Source organism: Convolutriloba macropyga, chromosome 3, assembly GCF_964194025.1.
Source record: "Convolutriloba macropyga chromosome 3, txConMacr16.3, whole genome shotgun sequence".
Classification (NCBI taxonomy): domain Eukaryota; kingdom Metazoa; phylum Xenacoelomorpha; order Acoela; family Convolutidae; genus Convolutriloba; species Convolutriloba macropyga.
Genome location: NC_134470.1, coordinates 51,454,285 through 51,474,654, shown reverse-complemented (window position 1 = coordinate 51,474,654; position 20,370 = coordinate 51,454,285). Strand labels below are relative to the sequence as shown.

Genomic DNA, 20,370 nt, shown 5'->3' with positions numbered 1-20,370 from the left:
CGAAAAGCGTCTTTGATCCATTTTACCCTCTTTTGTTTAAAAACTATCACATTTCTTTATGTTTTGATGTTTTGTGCCGCAATCCGTCAAAAATTGGGTTGGAGTGATATAAAAAACATCCATAGGGGGTTTGAATTGTATTTTTATTGATATATGATCTACTGTAGCGGGTTCGAGAGTCCGAGGACAAAAAGGATCGCTTAAATAAAAAAAATCTTGAAGAAAGCAATTTAAAAACATAATGTTGAGGAAAAGAGCAATTACAACTTTCTGTTCGCTGTTTTCTCCTCTCACTCAAATGAAATGTTAAGTTTAGCAAAGCAATATGTCGAATAACTGCAATTAGCGAGAGCAGGGGACAAACGACTTCAAAATATTTTTCTAAGAAATAATAAAAGTATTCTCCTTATACGAAAGTAACAACTCTACAGTTCTACTTGATAATGTAATTTCGTGTTTTGTCATTGAAATGTATGTGCCCCGTGATTGGTTTTTGCTGATTGTAAATCCGAAAATATGTATTATTTGATTTTATACCGAAAAGGGTCTTTGATCCAATTTACCCTCACTTGATTAAAGACTACCACCTTTCATAATTTTTTGATGTTTTGTGCTGCAATGCATTAAAAAATGGGTTGAAACGATTTAGAAAACATCGTTTGTGTGTTTGAATTGTATTTTTATTGATCTGTGACCAACAGAAGCGGATTCAAGAATCCTAGGACAAAAAGGCTGGCTTAAATAAGAAAAATCTTGAAGAGTGCAATTTAAAAACATAATGTTGAGGAAAAGAGCAATTACTACATTCTGATCGCTATTTACGCCTCTCATTCCAATCAAATGTTCAATATAGCAGGGCCAAATTTCAAATAACTGCAGGGGACCAACGAGCAGGGACAAACTGCTCCAAAATAGTGAGAGCAGGAGACAAACGACTTCAAAATGTTTGTCTAAGAAATAATAAAAGTAATCGCCTGATGTTAAAGGATCAACCCTAGAGTTCTAATTGACAATTTAATTTCGAGTTTTGTCATTGAAATGGATGTGCCCTGTGATTGTTTTTTGCTAATTTTAAATCAGAAAACATGTATAAGAAAAATCTTGAAGGATGCAATTTAAAAAAATAATGTTGAGGAAAAGAGCTATTACTACTTTCTGATCGCTGTTTACTCCTCCCATTGAAATCAAATATTAAGTTTAGCAAGACCACAGGTCAACTGACTGCATTTAGCAAGAGCAGGTGATAAACCACTTCCAAATATTTTTCTAAGAAATAATAAAAGTAATCGCCTGATATTAAAGTAACAACTCTACAGTTCTACTTGATAATTTAATTTTGTATTTTGTCATTGAAATGGGTATGCCCTGTGATTTGTTTTTGCTAATTGTAAATCAGAAAACAATTTTTAGTCGATTTTTACCGAAAAGTGTCTTTAATCCACTTTGCCCTCTTTTGTTTAAAGACTATCACCTTTCATAATTTTTTGACGATTTGTGCCGGAATCCGTAAAAAATTGGGTTGAGGTGATTTACAAAACATCATTTGGTGGTTTGAATCGTATTTTTTTTTTGATATATGACCATCAGAAACGGATTCGAGAATCCGAAGAAAAAAAACGCTTGCTTAAATACGAAAAATCTTGAAGAGTGCATTTTAAAAATAAATTGTTGAGGAACAGAAAAATCACTACATTCTGATCGGTGTTTACTCCTCTCATTCAAATCAAATGTTAAGTTCAGCAAGGCCATAGGTCAAATAACTGCAATTAGCGAGAGCAGCGGACTAACGACTTCAAAATATTTGTCTAAGAAATAATGAAATCAATCGCCTGATACCAAAGTAACAACTCTACAGTTCTACTTGATAATTTAATTTCGTGTTTTGTCATTGAAATGGATGTGCCCTGTGATTCTGTGTTGCTAATTGTAATTCCGAAAACATGTATTAGTTGATTTTATACCAAAAAAACGTCTTTGATCCACTTTACCCTCTTTTGTTTACAGATTATCACCTTTCATAATTTTTTGATGTTTTGTGCCGGAATCCGTAAACAATTGCGTTGAAGTAATTTACAAAACATCATTTGGGGGTTTTAATTGTTTTTTTATTTATATATGACCAACAGAAGTGGATTCGAGAATCCGAGGACAAAAATGCTTGCTTAAAAAAAATCTTGAAGAATGCAATTTAAAAACATAATGCTGAGGAAAAGAGCAATTACTACATTCTGATCGCTGTTTGCTCCTCTAATTCAAGTCAAACCTTAAATTTAGCAAGACCATACGTCAAAAAACTGCAATCAGCGAGAGCAGGGGACAAACGACTTCAAAATATTTCCCTAAGAAATAATAAAAATTAATCGCCTGATATTAAAGTAACAACTGTACGGTTCTACTTGATGATTTAATTTCATGTTTTGTCACTGAAATGGACGTGCTCTGTGATTGAATTTTGCTAATTGTAAATCCGGAAACATGTATTAGTTGGTTTTATAACGAAAAGCGTCTTTGATCCACTTTACCCGCTTTTGTTTAAAGACTATCATTTTTCATAATTTTTTGATGTTTTTTGCCGCAATCCGTAAAAAATTGGGTTGAAGTGATATAAAAAACATCGTTTGAGGGTTTGAATTGTATTGTTTTGATATATGACCATCACAAATGGATTCGAGAATGCAAGGACAAAAATGCTTGCTTAAATACGAAAAATCTTGAAGAGTGCAATTTAAAAACATATTGTTGAGGAACAGAGCAATCACTACATTCTGACCGGTATTTAACCCTCTCATTCAAATCAAATGTTATATTTAGCAAGACCATAGTTCAAATAACTGCAATTAGCGAGAGCAGGGGACAGACGACTTCAAAACATTTGTCTAAGAAATAATAAAAGTAATCGCCTGATATTAAAGTAACAACTCTACAGTTCTACTTGATGATTTAATTTCGTGTTTTGTCATTGAAATGGACGTGCTCTGTGATTGAATTTCGCTAATTGTAAATCCGGAAACATGTATTAGTTGGTTTTATACCGAAAAGCGTCATTGATCCACTTTAACCGCTTTTGTTTAAAGACTATCATTTTTCATAATTTTTTGATGTTTTGTGCCGCAATCCGTAAAAAATTGGGTTAAAGTGATATAAAAAACATCGTTTGAGGATTTGAAATGTATTTTTTTGATATATGACCATCAGAAACGGATTCGAGAATCCGAGGACCAAAAATGCTTGCTTAAATACGAAAAATCTTGAAGAGTGCAATTTAAAAACATATTGTTGAGGAACAGAGCAATCACTACATTCTGATCGGTATTTAATCCTCTCATTCAAATCAAATGTTAAGTTTAGCAAGACCAAAGGTCAAATAACTGCAATTAGCGAGAGCAGGGGACAGACGATTTCAAAACAATTGTCGAAGAAATAATAAAAGTAATCGCCTGATATTAAAGTAACAACTCTACAGTTCTACTTGATGATTTAATTTCGTGTTTTGTCATTGAAATGGACGTGCTCTGTGATTGAATTTCGCTAATTGTAAATCCGGAAACATGTATTAGTTGGTTTTATACCGAAAAGCGTCTTTGATCCACTTTAACCGCTTTTGTTTAAAGACTATCATTTTTCATAATTTTTTGATGTTTTGTGCCGCAATCCGTAAAAAATTGGGTTGAAGTGATAAAAAAAACATCGTTTGAGGGTTTGAATTGTATTTTTTTTGATATATGACCATCAGAAACGGATTCGAGAATCCGAGGACAAAAATGTTTGCTTAAATACGAAAAATCTTGAAGAGTGCAATTTAAAAACATATTGTTGAGGAACAGAGCAATCACTACATTCTGATCGGTATTTAATCCTCTCATTCAAATCAAATGTTAAGTTTAGCAAGACCATAGGTCAAATAACTGCAATTAGCGAGAGCAGGGGACAAACGACTTCAAAATATTTGTCTAAGAAATAATAAAAGTAATCGCCTGATATTAGGGTAACAACTCTACAGTTCTACTTGATGATTTAATTTCGTGTTTTGTCATTGAAATGGACGTGCTCTCTGATTGAATTTCGCTAATTGTAAATCCGGAAACATGTATTAGTTGGTTTTATAACGAAAAGCGTCTTTGATCCACTTTGCCCTCTTTTGTTTAAAGACTATCACCTTTCATAATTTTTTGATATTTTGTGCCGGAATCCGTAAAAATTGGGTTGGGGTGATTTACAAAACCTTTTTTGGTGTTTTGAATTGTATTTCGTTTGATATATGACCATCAGAAACGGATTCGAGAATCCGAGGACAAAAATGCTTGCTTAAATACGAAAATTCTTGAAGGGTGCATTTTAAAAACATAATGTTGAGGAACAGAGCAATCACTACATTCTGATCGGTGTTTACTCCTCTCATTCAAATCAAATGTTAAGTTTAGCAAGGCCGTAGGTCAAATAACTGCAAGTAGCGAGAGCAGGGGACAAACGACTTCAAAATATTTGTCTAAGAAATAATATAAGTAATCGCCTGATATTAAAGTAACAACTCTACAGTTCTACTTGATAGTTTAATTTCGTGTTTTGTCATTGAAATGGATGTGCCTTGTGATTGTGTTTTGCTAATTGTAAATCAGAAAACACGTTTTAGTCAATTTTTACCGAAAAGTGTCTTTGATCCACTTTGCCCTCTTTTGTTTAAAGACTATCACCTTTCATAATTTTTTGATGATTTGTGCCGGAATCCGTAAAAAATTGGGTTGAGGTGATTTACAAAACATCGTTTGGTGGTTTGAATTGTATTTTTTTTGATACATGACCATCAGAAACGGATTCGAGAATCCGAAGACAAAAACCCTTGCTTAAATACAAAAAAACTTGAAGAGTGCATTTTAAAAATATAATGTTGAGGAACAGAGTAATCACTACATTCTGATCGGTGTTTACTCCTCTCATTCAAATCAAATGTTAAGTTTAGCAAGGCCGTAGGTCAAATAACTGCAAGTAGCGAGAGCAGGGGACAAACGACTTCAAAATATTTGTCTAAGAAATAATATAAGTAATCGCCTGATATTAAAGTAACAACACTACAGTTCTACTTGATAGTTTAATTTCGTGTTTTGTCATTGAAATGGATGTGCCTTGTGTTTGTGTTTTACTAATTGTAAATCAGAAAACACGTTTTAGTCAATTTTTACCGAAAAGTGTCTTTGATCCACTTTGCCCTCTTTTGTTTAAAGACTATCACCTTTCATAATTTTTTGATGATTTGTTCCAGAATCCGTAAAAAATTGGGTTGAGGTGATTTACAAAACATCGTTTGGTGGTTTGAATTGTTTTTTTTTGATATATGACCATCAGAAACGGATTCGAGAATCCGAAGACAAAAACCCTTGCTTAAATACGAAAAAACTTGAAGAGTGCATTTTAAAAACATAATGTTGAGGAACAGAGCATTCACTACATTCTGATCGGTGTTTACTCCTCTCATTCAAATCAAATGTTAAGTTTAGCAAGGCCGTAGTTCAAATAACTGCAAGTAGCGAGAGCAGGGGACAAACGACTTCAAAATATTTGTCTAAGAAATAATATAAGTAATCGCCTGATATTAAAGTAACAACTCTACAGTTCTACTTGATAGTTTAATTTCGTGTTTTGTCATTGAAATGGATGTGCCTTGTGATTGTGTTTTGCTAATTGTAAATCAGAAAACACGTTTTAGTCAATTTTTACCGAAAAGTGTCTTTGATCCACTTTGCCCTCTTTTGTTTAAAGACTATCACCTTTCATAATTTTTTGATGATTTGTGCCAGAATCCGTAAAAAATTGGGTTGAGGTGATTTACAAAACATCGTTTGGTGGTTTGAATTGTATTTTTTTAATATATGACCATCAGAAATGGATTCGAGAATCCGAGGACAAAAACGTTTGCTTAAATGCAAAAAGTCTTGAAAAGAGCAACTTAAAAATATAATGTCCAGGAAAAGAGCAATCACAACCCTTTGATTACTTTTTACGCCACTCAATTACAGTGAAATTTATAGTGCCGTGTTTAACCATGATACTGGCAAGTTTTATCAAGAAATTTTCTTGATATTGCTTGATAAGATCATGGCAAGATCTTACCAAGATGTACCAAGAATTTTTCTCCTATCAAGATCTTGGTAAGATAACCCATGTTTTGTCAATAATGTCAAGAACTTGCATGTCTTGGCAAGGTGTATCAAGTTTCGTTTCACTGGGTATGTAGTTTATCCAGAGAAAAGAAAGACCAAAGAAATTTGAAATAGTTTTCTCATTATTCTCGGTTGTTTCTCTTGCCCTGATTAAACTATTTTCCATGCCATTTAGTAGCTACACATCAAAAACTATTTGATTCCATGATAATTTCATAGAAACACAATTATATTTTTTCTGAATTGAGAAGGGAAAATATCAAAAGTTCTGAAGAATAACTTAATTTGTAAAACACCATGGGAATTTATGCTATATATGGATACTGAAAATCTAAATTTGGAATGAAATTTCAAAGATTTGATCAATAACGGGATATGTGAGACAAGTTCAACAGAAAAATAATTTCGTTAGAGAAAAAAACGCAACTTTTTTGATAACTTTCTAATTTCACCTTTTTGCTACACTCCTGTTGACCATCAGTTTCAGTCATCTCGACAGGCGAACAAACGTGAAGAAGTTAGCAGTGTAAATAATTTTACTCGCAAAAATTTTTTGGAGAAGTAGAAAATTAACTTCTTTTAGCAACATACTTCACAAATCTACCGCATAAAATGTTGCCTTTCCTTTCCCACAATGTTTTTAGTTGATTAATATGAAATTAAAATAATAGAATTAATTTTTAAGGACATTCAAGAACATTAAAAAAGAAAGACAATCACTTGATAAATAACGAGAAAAAATTTTTGTTTCTCATTCCCCTTGAATTTGCATTTAAATTGACGTTAATGATTGAATCGATTAAATGGTTTCATTTTCTTTATCAGTCCAATTTAACGAAAAATTCTAAAGGAGTCCATCAAATGATTTACTCTAAATAAAAAAACAGGCAACGTTTGTTTTAGTTATGCATCTAAATTCTTGTAAAATATCAGCCTAACATCCTCTAGTAAAGTAAAGTTTCCTTTTGGTTAGAGTTAGCTTAATTGATCATTTAGGGAAAATTGTATTAACAATAACGGAAAAATCAGTCATTTGCGATGAAAATGATGTTTTGTTTCACTACTGCAACGTTCTTCTTCTTCTGAACGAGCGCATTGTGAACTAAACTCTTCAACTGACTAAGAACTGACTAAATCCACTGGAATGAGATGTTAAATATACAAAAGACTTGATTATTTCAGTTAGAATAAAGTATAAAACTTTAAATTCTTACCTGTGAGATATATATATATATATATATGTATATATATATATATATATATATATATATATATATATATATATATATATATATATATATATATATATATATATATAAATTACATACCACCAATTATTATTACAAAAATTGCTCTTTTTCGAGATATTAAGCTTTCTGTGCTTTGCTTAATTTATCGTCCTTCCCATGGGTAGTTATAACCAACATACATATCTGCATTGTTATAAATGATAACAACAACAAAAGCCATGTCAGATTCGTCTTCATTTGGATGCCACCACGAAACTCTTTCTCTATAGTCAACCAGCGAAGTTGGGTTCAAAAAATAATTCGGGTCATTTCTATACTCAAAATTATCATTCACTATGTGAACTCCAGCCAGCGTGAAATAATTGATCCACATTTCGGTGTACTGAATTGGTTCATGATTCACATCAAACGCATACTGTTCACCCCAATCCACATTTCGAAACGTGAAATACGGATAACTTTGAAGATATTTGTTGTTAGCGAAGGTATAAAAGTTCGAAATTGAACCACTCCCAGTTGCCAGTGCCCGGACGCGGCTGTTATAAGTTACGGATCGGAAATTGACGGATGCTGAAATTGTTTTTTCAAAAGTTTCATCAGAGCCACTGCTAACAGTCTCAGTTCCAGTTACCCAATTTCCGACGAGGTCACGTATTTCAACAACTGCTCTGTCCATAGCTTGAGGTTGCAGCCACGAGAGAATCAGTTTTTGGTACGGGCTCTGAAAAAAGAAATCAACCATCCAAATAATGAAACCGTACCTAACGCTCAGAGAACAACTGATTGGGAGCGATTTCAGATAAATTTTCATTTTTCATTGCTGATTCAGAACGATTTCAGATTAGCTTTGTATCAATTCTGAATGGGTTTCTGAATTGCCTCTGAGTCAGAATGGAAATCAGAACTTTTTCTCAACCCTAATGAGAGACACAAAAAACTGTTCATCAATTTTTTAACCGTTTTTTAGCTTTTGGAACAAAATGCCACTAACTCTAGCCGAAAAAATAGGAATAACATCTTCGCTGATATATTCTGGTAAAAAATGATATTGGCTCTTTGCATAGTTCCTGGTTCTTTGCAACATTTGGTTTAAGACTGACTGTAGGGGTTATATGACCTGTGAATCTGCAACAAAATTGGTCATAATACGTCTATTTGACAAAAAATGTCATTATTTAAAGAAGTTACAATTTTCTTTATAATCAGTTTTATAATAGGTCGTAGGTGGTAAAGTGAAATATTGTGTTTTTCTATTATTTATGTTTGCTTTGCCTAGTTTTGTCTTGTTTATTGCTTATTCCGTCTTGTTTTTGTTTTGGAAAACTACACAAGCATGGTTTTTTACCATGCTATACCAGTTTTCCTATACTTTATTTCAGCAACTCCGCCACTGCCACTCCCTAGCCGGGAATGGAAAGGAGGAGGGTAAAATCAAACAGAGCATGCTGAAAAGCTCAAAAAATCAGTTTTTAACTCGACTTGAGAAAATTTCCTGCAACCTATATTATAAAATTCTTTAGTTTCTACAGGTATTGTATGAATTTTTGTTTTTAAGGACATGAGAGCGAAAGCAGTGGTAAAACCTAGCTTTGCTTATAAACATAGTAATGAATTTTTCATAAATCAGAGAAACTTAGATTCTGAATCAGAGCCCGATTCAAAGTCTGAATCAAAGAAATATGGGAGTCTGAATCGAAATCTGATTTAGACACAAATCAGAGTCTGTATCAAAATCTGAATCAGACAAATTGAGAGCGAAATGTGACTTGAATCAAAGTCTGAATCGATACTATCAAATTCTGGTTTTTACTCTGATTCAGTACTGATTTACTTTTTGAGTTAGGTACGGGAGGAACATCAATTTACTGAACAAAGAGAGCTGGAAAATTGATATTATTTAAGCTTATGTCTAAGCGCGACATTTCAAACTTTTCTGACTTGTCTGATAGGAAATGGCACGTACCTTTTGGATGATAACAATAAATAAAAGAACCTATAACTTGAACAGCTATCTTATTAAACAATTTCTAGTACCCGGAACAAAGTTGCTTTCTTAAAAAAACAATCAGATTGCGGGGTAAAATAATACAAGTGACAAGAACTACATTAATTGACAAAAATGTCTAAGAATTAGTTTTGAATGAAAATTGTTAACAAAAAGGAACTTGCAAAATAAAGGGTTCCTTCAAAAGATCATTTCCTTCTTTCTTTTTAAAACGAGTAGGCTCGCTAATGTGCAGTGGCACATCATGTCCCATTCCTGCTCATCCACAATAGTGTCTCAATTGTCAACCAAAAAAGCAGAGATAGACTGCCTCTATTGAAGTAGTTCAAATTTTGTATTTTAACTTTGAAAGACACTTAAAAAAGACAGACGTCTATACAATAAAGCTTCATACCAGTAAGATTATTTATTTTTCTTCAATACAACGAACACTCAACGAAACAATAGACAAGAAATCAAGTCTAATGCAATTTTTATAGGAGAAAAAAACAAATGCATCACATTAACACCAGCTGTTACCAAAAGAAACCAGGAACTGAGCTCAAAAGTGAAAGCAGAAGTTGAAAAAATTACTTTTGAACTCATTTAGAAATCTAAATTGAAAATGCAAAATCAGATCAAATTCAAATACAGGTTACCCCAACAAAGGTAACCTAAGGTAAGTCGCGATTGAAGTAATTCAAGTTTTACCTTGGACTCTATCAAAAGGTTGCTCTAGCATTTTGGTTGTCGCTCTATATAAACAATCATATACGGAACTAGCAAACAGAGCAATCCTGACTAATACTCCTTTTTCAAAAATTTTTTAACAAATAACAAAAAAGTCTTAGAGTAAAAACCAAAAAACTGAATTGAAAAGCAGCTAGAATATCTTTTTTGTGAGATGATTTTATGAGTTGACAATACAATATTGAAGATCAAAGGTTTTTCCAAAATCTGTTGTTTAATTTCAATCGAAATTCAAGACGATTCATAGTTGAATGAACAGATTCAGAGGTTGCATTTATGCCTCTTGAGAATACCAACTGGTCTTGTCGGAAATAGAAAGGGTCGATAAGTCTGATTATAAAAAACCATCTTTAAATAAAATACAAAATTGAAAAATCAAACAAACAAAACTAAAAATTTCTCAACATCTTTACCATATATATATATATATATATATATATATATATATATATATATATATATATATATATACCCTATATATATATCAATTTCCGAAAAAAGCGTATTTTCAAATCCAACTAAATTTTTAGTTTCACTCAGAACAGTTCAGAAAACTGCAGCTCTGCACCATTACGATAAAAACATTGCTTTTCTTACAATTCCTTTTATTTCTTTTTTTGTCGAGATATTTTACCAAAAAACCTTCATGTATGAACTAAAAGCATTAGATAGTTTCACTAATGTCTCCTCCGATACCGAATTAGTCATTTGAATAACCACATTGAGACATAAGACTGCAAAAAGAACATTAAATGCTGGCTAAGCTGATGAATCCAAAACAAATTGAGGAAAACAATTTGTCGAACCCATAAAAACGAAAAGCACTTTACTCATAAAACACTTATTAGCTCAATTTCCAAATGAAAGCAGACCTAAATGTAATTTGGATGAAAAAAACTGCAAAAAACTTTGAAAAGGACATACCCAAATTACAATCCAAAACCTTTTTTGAAAAAATCAACAATGGGACCAAAACTGGCTTTGTTATAGCGGCCCGGCTTTTAAAAAAACGCAATTCTTCTAAAACATTTGTAATTGTTTTTCTGGCAAACGAATATAATAAAAAATTAAAAAAATAATTTTGAAATATTTATAAATATCGGTATGAACTAGCGGAAGACCTCAAAAATGTTATTTCTGAGGAACCGGAGCAACAAAAAACTAATATAAAGCCAAATAGGTTTATTTGATGCCACTTTTTGGAAAAAATTTAGCTGGAAATATAGCCAAAACAGTTGAAATAGTTCGCCAACTCCCTTTTCATCTTTGAACGTAAAAACAAATGAGACTATTATATTTTTAGCACAAATTGATCATATTTAAGCAAAAATTACGAAAAATGTGAACGTTCACAAAAATTTACTCGGAAAAAATCGAAATTCAAAAAATAATTTTAAATTAAATTTTGACAAGTTTTATAGTTGACAAGCTTTCCAATGATACTATCCACATCCATGTACGATCGGCGAAAATTGACTGAACAAAAAACCCAGTTCAGTATATAGTTCCTCCGCCACTAAAGTGGGTCCGAACAATAAGTTTCGAAAAAAATGTCGATTTGATATTGAAAATTGTGCTGATACTGTAAATTATCAATTTCGGACTCCTTATTTATTCTAATAAGAGCTCTGAATAATTGTTACAACCCGATTGTTATCGCCACCGCAGCATACACTAGTACCATACGAAACAGCGATCACATACGGAACAAGCCAAAGTCGCAGTAAAGAAATCACTTCCGTCAAAGAAACTTGTTGGCATCATTGCCTAAACTAAATGCGAAGAGATCTGATTTTTCGTCCGAGTTGAAACATCATTTTCTGGTTTTATAAGTTTCTCAGAAATTTCATTTTGTAATAATGCTCTAGAACTTTCTGTATTCAAGTAAATGAGTTTTTTTGTTATTTTTCTGATTTTGTCAGACAATTGACTGGATTGAATGGAGTCAGATGCACAAACGTTTTTAGATGCACTTGGAGCATATAAACAAGAGCCAATCAAAAAACTTTTGTTAAATTGATTTAATCAAATAGCATAACAAGACATGGAGAACGATGGCGTCAAGAAGATATCTCGGTCTTGTCCAACACAGAAAACAATGCAAGGAAATGACGACCAGCTGCGACAAAACATTTTTTTAGTATTTTTTGTGGAAGGAATTGAGCAAATTATTGGCAATGTTTCAGTACATTAAAACAATAACAGGTTTCAATTTATTCCGATTATTTTTCTTAAACAGCACAAAAATTTTCAAAAAATTTTGGGCATATAACTCAAACTTTTGCGTTACCCCACTAGTAAGATTGTCGAAGCTTCTATGGAAAGGAAAATTTAAAGAAAAATTAATTTTAAGTCCTGGCCTCAATTAAACAAAAACAGTTTGTTAAAGTTAGAAAGTGAAAAACATACTTACTGCACAGAAATCGGAATTTGTTTAATCTTATAATACTCTTCGGATGACTCTCTAGCTTCTACTTTTGTGGCAAGTTTCATTTATTTGAAACGGTTTTTAATTGACTTCAATCGGAAACAATTATTGTCGTAAACAAAACACACACACACACAGACACACACACACACACACACACACACACACACATATATATATATATATATTCATATTTATATATAAATATATATATATATATATATATATATATATTCATATATACATATATATATATATATAATATATATATATATATATATAGTATATATATATATATATATATATATATATATATATATATATAGTATATATATATATATATATATATATATATATATATATAATCTATTTCATCCTTCAAACTTAATAATCTCAAGAATGTATGTTTTGCTCCGTCAGACGCTTTACATGACCAGAAAAGAATAACCAATTTTAACATTTTTTTGCTTGTTTTTCGGCCAATTGATCTAACTTGCATAAAGAGTATAGGAGATGAATCATTTGAAAGCGTATAAAAAATAGCAGTTTCTTGGATAATGTTGCTGGTTGTTCTCTTGGTTTCTACTTTATTTAAGTCATTATATTCAATGTATTTTGAAGGATAATAAAAAAAATCAAAACTGCAGTTGTGTATACTTAAATATATGAATACAACCATCTACATATCGACATCAAACTGTGGAGACAGAAATTCGACCCAGGAGGGAAATCGATTAGTAAAAGTGTATATATATTTATATGAGTGTAGGTGTGTGTGTATACAATTGCATATAAAAAAGTATAAAATTATAGTATTTACATATATAATTAATGTTTTCTATCACTTGTACTTTTTGTAACCAATATATTATTTCTTCAGCATTGGTGAGTTTGTCTTGAATAGTAGAGATATTACGGGAAAAAATGTCCATTTTTGGCTTTAATTGTTGGTTGAAAACTGATATTTACAAACACTGAACTTCACGTTTGAAGACTTCATCTTCGTTTTCTGACATAGAAATTTTTTTTGTATCGAGGGACACGAGAAACTTTTTTTCCAGCGATTGGACTGTTTGAGCAACTAGGCTGTTATTGTTCCATCCCTCAATGTAATCGAAATTACGAATTTTTACCAGTCCTAGATTTTTGCTGAGCAAATGTTCACAGATATATTTTTTCGGTGAGCCGATAGATGTTTTTGGTGAGATATAAATGTGGCATGAATAAAAAGAAACGCAATCAGATCGCAAAATTTATTCCAAATTTTTTATAACTCTGTCAATCATTTTTTACTGTTGTACAATAAATTTGCTGAGAATCATAGTTTAGTTTTCGGTTCATAAACAAAGTTTTAAAATCTACACTTCTCAAATTAATTCAAATATCAAGAAGTAAATTTGCTAGAAAGAAACTGGAGAAGAAAGAAGTGGACAAATTAGAATTAATAATTAAACCTTTTTTCAATTTTTTGGAATATCTCTAGGATAGGACTTGATTAAACGAACAATGGGAAACTTAAAAAATTCTGTTTGAGTTCTCTTCAGGCAAATCACATGCATCTCCATTTTTTTGTTAATTTTGCAAGAGTGTTTGAAGCGCAATTTAGCGGTTATCAGATATACCTTGTCACATGAGCACCTAACAATGACCAGCAACCACAAAGAGATGCTTTTTTTCAGAAAAATCAACTGATCATTCCATCCCATCCCACTAAAAAAAACAAAAATCTTGTAAACATAATGTGTTTATATAAGGAAAGGTCTGGTTTTCGAGAGACCAACAATTTAAAGTTTTCACGTAATAAAACAGAATATATTAATAGCAGCGCCATCGTCCTCTAAAATTTTTTCAACTCTGGTTGTGAAACTGATGAAAACTCTTTGTTACTGCCTTTTTAGAATTCTGTTTTAATGCATTGTCTATATCAACTAAAACAAAAAACTGCCCATATAAATTCCCAATACGCAAAACCTAATAGAAAAATTAGAGAATGAAAATACAAAGAAAAATCTAACCAAGAAAAATAAAATCCTGGATTGTTTTTTCTTGAATTAAGGAGCAATGCTATTTGGTAATATTAGTTTACTTCAAATTTTCAAGAACAAACGCTCCATTTTTGTAAACTGGCTTTGATTAAACAGTATGACTAAACACGCAGCTTGTAAAGACGATAAATGAATAGTTGTTAAATCTAATTGATATAGTTTATTGCCATAGCTTATAACAATTGATGAAAACTAGAGAAATCTTCTAGTTCTTTTCTAGTTTTTATTGATGTTCTCGCAATGTTAATGAAAAATGACTGATATATATGTTATATATATATATATATATATATATATATATATATATATATATATATATATATATATATATATGACACAAATTATTAATTTCGAACGTGACATTAGCTGATTTTAATTTTTATGTGCGAGCGCACAATAACGACCCTCCTTGTTTAGCTTGTCAAACGATTTTGCTTGAGACTCTTCGTTTGTAAAGAATTTCGAAAAAAACTCATGAAAAATTCTTTCAAATGCCCTCATTCCTAAATTATCTGACTAAAACTTAATTCACCAGTTTTTCCGTTCTGCGGCTTTCAGCTGTTTGGGCCGATCATTTATAGTGACAAAGCTTATATAATGCAGTGCCATATATAATACAAAAATCAAAACGTTTTAGTGATGTTTGATGCAACACTACTGTGCTATTGCCTGAGTACATATCGGCATAATTAATAAACCAACCAGACTACGCCAACTGGCGCTAACAATAAACCATCACCATAAAAATAAGCAATAAAAGCACTTTTTCAGCTTTGCAGGGATACGATCCACTGGCTAGGAATTAAAGCCCAGTGGCAGAGGAGGAGCCGCAACTAACAACAAGAAAGCTAAATTGAGTGGGCCGACTTAGCTATACTAATCGAGCAGTCAGATCTAATACTCAGCTTATTTCCTTAGTTCATTAATACATACAATTATGCATTGTACTAAACAGTGATGACTGTGACTAGGTGCTTGTTTGCAATTCAATATCTCGTTGGCGACTCCAAAGGTACTACAAAATTACTACAGCTTTAATAGTTCACATTATGGAAGCTTGTTTTCTTGATTTAGAGACTGATGGTTTATGTTTCTTAGAAGTAGGACGTTGGAACATTTTGCGGTACGTACATTATAATGCGAGCTCTCTTGTTATAGTTTTTTGATTTTATTGTTTTTGTTGTTAAGCTTTCCAACTCAGAGATGCTTTCTTTGCACTAATAATTACCTATGCTTCAGCAAAAGATTGAATCATGGGCCAGCAAGGCGGTGGAAAATTACGCAGCTGAGAGCTTACTTAAAATTACGCAGCTTAAAGAAACAATATAGGTGAATTGATACATGCTTCACATGTTCTCCATATACAGAACATTTTCCTAATCACTTAATTTTTAAATCAAATAGTTATGTACCATATCAAGTCCTGAGAATTATTCCTGAGAATTGTTCAGTTTGACAAATGATAATTATATACATATACACTCGCATATGTGTTTATTTTAACCGTAACTCGGCAAGTTCCATTTTAAAGTTTAATTTGATTACGTGCGACCATCCCAGGGGTAATTGTAGGCTACGTGTATTTCTACGTTATTATAAACCAACACTGCTACAAATGTCATCAAAGATTCATCCTCCGAATGCCAGGTGGAAACTGTTTCTAGATAAGAAAGACTCGACGTTCCTGCAAAATTTCCAGCACCCACTATATGACGGAACTGATCATGGGTTAAATGCTCGCCATCCAAGTTGAAATAATGCAACCACATTTCAGTGTAATAAATGGTTTCAAAATTGATATCCAGTTCGTAAGTTTGTCCGTAGCCAACATTAGCAAACGTGAAAAACGGATAACTCTCTAGAAATTTGTTCACCACAAAAGTGTAAAAATTTGAAATTGATACACTCCCAGATATAACTGCGCGAACTCGGCTGTTATGTGTATTTGTTCGAAAGTTGACTGGAACCGATAATGTTGTCTCGTATTTGTCGGCAGAACCGCTAGTGACGGCCTCGGTACCAGCCGCCCAATTTCCACCGGAATCGCGGATTTCGATGATTGCTCGGTCCATAATTTGAGGTTGAAGCCATGACAGAATCAGTTTTTGATAGGGACTCTGAAAACAGCTGGTCTTTGACTAGTTCAATTTGAACAATTAGTTCTCTTGGAACGAATGCACACTTTCTTCTATGAGTTGAGTTTATTTTTGTAAGGACAGGTCATAACGAATTTTGATTCCAGAAGAGAATAAAAGCGAATTTCAAAGAGTTATGTTAAAAGCAGAGACATAAGAGGGCCAAGAGGGACGAGGGGGAAGGCATAAGAGAAGGGTTCAAATCTACAACCAGCTGATCGTCAATTCCCTAGTCATTGAGCATTGCAAATCTCATTTCTTATTCTTATCTGGCCTCACAAGTTAATGCATTAATCTTGTAAAATTGTATAAGAGACTTACAAGATTTGCTCTGAACGTATAAGATCTTATAAGAGTTGTAAAAATTCGTAAGATCTTATAAGACTCTTATAAGATATGTTTTAGTCTTGTAAGAGTTCCGAAGAATAGTAACAACTGGTAAGATCTTATAAGGATCTTATAAGACGCACATTATTCTTACAAGATTAAAACATATCTTGTAAGTCCTTACAAGAATCCTATAAGACACACATTTTTCTGCTAAGATTAAAGCAGATCTTATATGATCATAATAGAATCTTAAAAGGCACACACACTATTCTTATAAGATTAAACTAATCTTGCAAGATTTTATAAGTATCTTATAAGACACACAGCATTCTTTTAAGATTGAGGCTGATGAATAGAATCTAATACAGAAACACTTTTTATAACCCATCTTATAAGCAATTACAAGATATGTAGTATTGGTAAGAATCTTGTAAGATCTTATAAGAATTGCAATGGTCAATGACCAGGGTTTGCTTCAACATTCGCGAGGTAAAATAGAAGGAATTTAATTCATTGGTATAAAATATAAAATAGGGTATTTGTTTGCAGAGCAATCCCATTAGAAAGATTTTGCAATGCACGAATAAAGTTTGGTATTACCACTGTCGCGTTGTGATTCTAGACACAATTTTCCTTAATGAACTGGTATTTTCAATCGCTTCAGATCTGATGAGCAGTTTGGCAGATTTTACCCAATAGATAATTTAGCTTCTATAGAAAGTTATACAATATAATTTTTTCGATTATATCCTTGTAGAATATAACCGAAAAAAATAGTTGCAGAAAAAAATATGTAAAATAGAATTAAGAAACTGTATTATGTTATCTGCCTTTTCAATTAGCATCTCGTATTATAACGTCACATCACCAGTTTTGCTATTTGTAACAAGATTCTTGTATTATATAAGACTATATAAGATGATATAATACAAAAATTTTCTCAACATTTCTTGCAAAAGTTACAGAATCAGAATTATTTTTGTTTTCGAGAATCTTGTGAGTAAATACAAAAGTTTTTTGTCTTTAAATATCGTCCAAGACAACCTTACACTAATTTTGAACAATTGCCTCGAGGGGTTACTGATGAAAACTGAAAATCTTGGAAGTTGAAAAAGAAAAATCGTTACAGAGTGTTCATATATTTTGTTATCCTTTCTGGCATATAGCGTGAACATGTTCTGAGTTGCAAATCCATCAAATAAAATATAGAAAAAAAGTGGAGACAAAAATTAGGATTCGATTTCAGAAATCATTGCACTGAGAGATTCTGGAGTAAAACTTTTTAAAATAAGATTAAGGACTTATGACTAAAATAGATTTAAAACTAACAATACGAAACTTAGGATTAGGTAGCAAATCATTTAGACAAGGACAAGCTTGAAAATCTTGAAATGCGGTGGATTGCCAAGTAGTAGGTTCGCATTGCGTATATTATGGCATGTAGGAAGTTTGGTATATGAATTAGGTCTGAAGCAATTAATGCAAAAGTTTGCCAAATAATGAGTTTTCTATTAATCGGAAAATTGTTGTCGCGGGACAAACAAAAAAATTGGGACTGTTTTGTCTGGGACTATTTCTAAATTTAAGACTATTTTGCCTGGGACTGTTTTGTCTGGGACTTTTTTCAAATTTAAGACTATTTTGCCTGGGACTGTTTTGTCTGGGACTGTTTTGTCCGGACACCGGAACTGTAGTGGCATTACTTTCCACTCCCGCCTACAACAATAGTCCTAAAACAGAGGGCCAAAAAAGACAAGTCAACAAAAATAGGAGTCATATTGAAAAATAAGCGTCTGTTTTTGACCAGGAAAGGTAACTGAAGACTTACCGATGAATCAACAGTGATTGTGTAGTGCGTCGTCGCGAACTCTCCAATCTCTACAGAATCCAAAGTGCCATCAAAAGGAATCACCCGTTCAAAAATGTGCCCCACGTCTTCAATCATCACACTGCCATTTGATAGCACACCTGTAATCAGGAACTCCTTTAGATAAGCGAACTCGCTTTTGATGCTCACGGATCCTTGAAGGTTATCCGATTCGTACTGGGCAGCATTAAATGGATCCGAAGAGTTCCAGATCGCAATCAACACTTTCTCCACTTTAACCCAAGGACATCCCGGAACGTATGCCGGACAGTCGAAAGAGACCACAGCAAGATCTGAGTTTTGGAATGTGACAGAGTGGACGCATTCAAGGCTCTGGATGTTGACTTGGTAACTCGCAACAGCAGATGGTTGTCCAGGTAAAATGGAAGTGATCTCAACGTTAAATTTATGCCAGTTGAGGGTGGTGGACAGCTGGCCAGATCCACTTGAGAGCGGTCCGTCCGCCACGGTGGAAGATCCGCCTCCTGTGTAGTCGGAAGTGTAGGTTACTCTTAAATATGCAGAGGTGTATATGCCTGGTTGGCTCCAAGTCACGACCAAAGTATCCGGATATGTAGTCTCACTCTAAATACAAATAATTCACAAATAAAAGGCGAAATCAAACATAAATATCACAATTTTTTTCAAATTTATATAAATTGAAAATGTTGCAAAATGTCGTGCAAAAAATAGAGCAAAGAACAAATTTTCGAACATTTACAACGTTCCCCATCTTGTATGAATATATTTCCTCTTGTGCTCCAAGCATTGACACGAAACCACCACCCTCACACCCAGTATCAGTGATAGCCGGTTGTGACGTCAGACCTTCTTCTGCCATAAGCCCAAGTAGACCTTCACGCTCAGTCAAAACTATTATTGTGTACATTTTCCCATACTCCAACTTAAAGTCAACATATTCATTGGGACTTGCAGACCGGACAACGGAGGTTCGATCTCCAGCCTCTCCGGTACACCATATTGCGTCTAAAATATTATCGGCAGTTCCAGTGTCAGCCCACTGTACACGGCCCAATGAATTAGAAGGGTACGACAAAGTCAAAGTGGGTGCACTTGTAAAAGTTTGGGTAAAAAACTCGGCGTCAGCTGCTGTCTCGCTAGAATCTAAACTGTTCACTCCTTTGACAGTGACCTTGACCTTGACTCCTGGGGTGAAGGAGGGTGTGGGGTAGACACTTTCAACTGTGGTACCTGCTCCTTTTATGACGTCATAAGTCTGAATAACCGTGTTAGGATCTGAATCGAGGTTCACTAAGCTGATTTGACACTTGTCATAGAGGGCTGGCAGGGCCCATTGCATGTAGATTGTGTTGGAGTAAATCTGAAATCAGAAAACCAACTTATTAAGTTGTAGTTATTTATCAACAATACAATAGCAATTCTTTCGAAGATTTTGAAAGACAAA

At 32.9% G+C, this 20,370-nt stretch overlaps 1 protein-coding gene across 1 annotated transcript in view; it reads right to left on the bottom strand.

Moving 5' to 3' along the window:
• Positions 1-7,497: 7,497 nt before the first annotated feature.
• LOC142337125 (uncharacterized) overlaps positions 7,498-20,370 on the bottom strand; it is a 106,822-nt gene continuing 93,949 nt past the window's right edge. The window contains exons 10-12 of the mRNA XM_075386222.1: positions 19,660-20,286; positions 18,906-19,529; positions 7,498-8,126 (exon numbers count right to left, since the gene is read on the bottom strand). Coding sequence (XP_075242337.1) covers positions 7,548-8,126; positions 18,906-19,529; positions 19,660-20,286 — 1,830 coding nt within the window. The 3' untranslated portion in view covers positions 7,498-7,547. The remainder of the gene's footprint in view (positions 8,127-18,905; positions 19,530-19,659; positions 20,287-20,370) is intronic.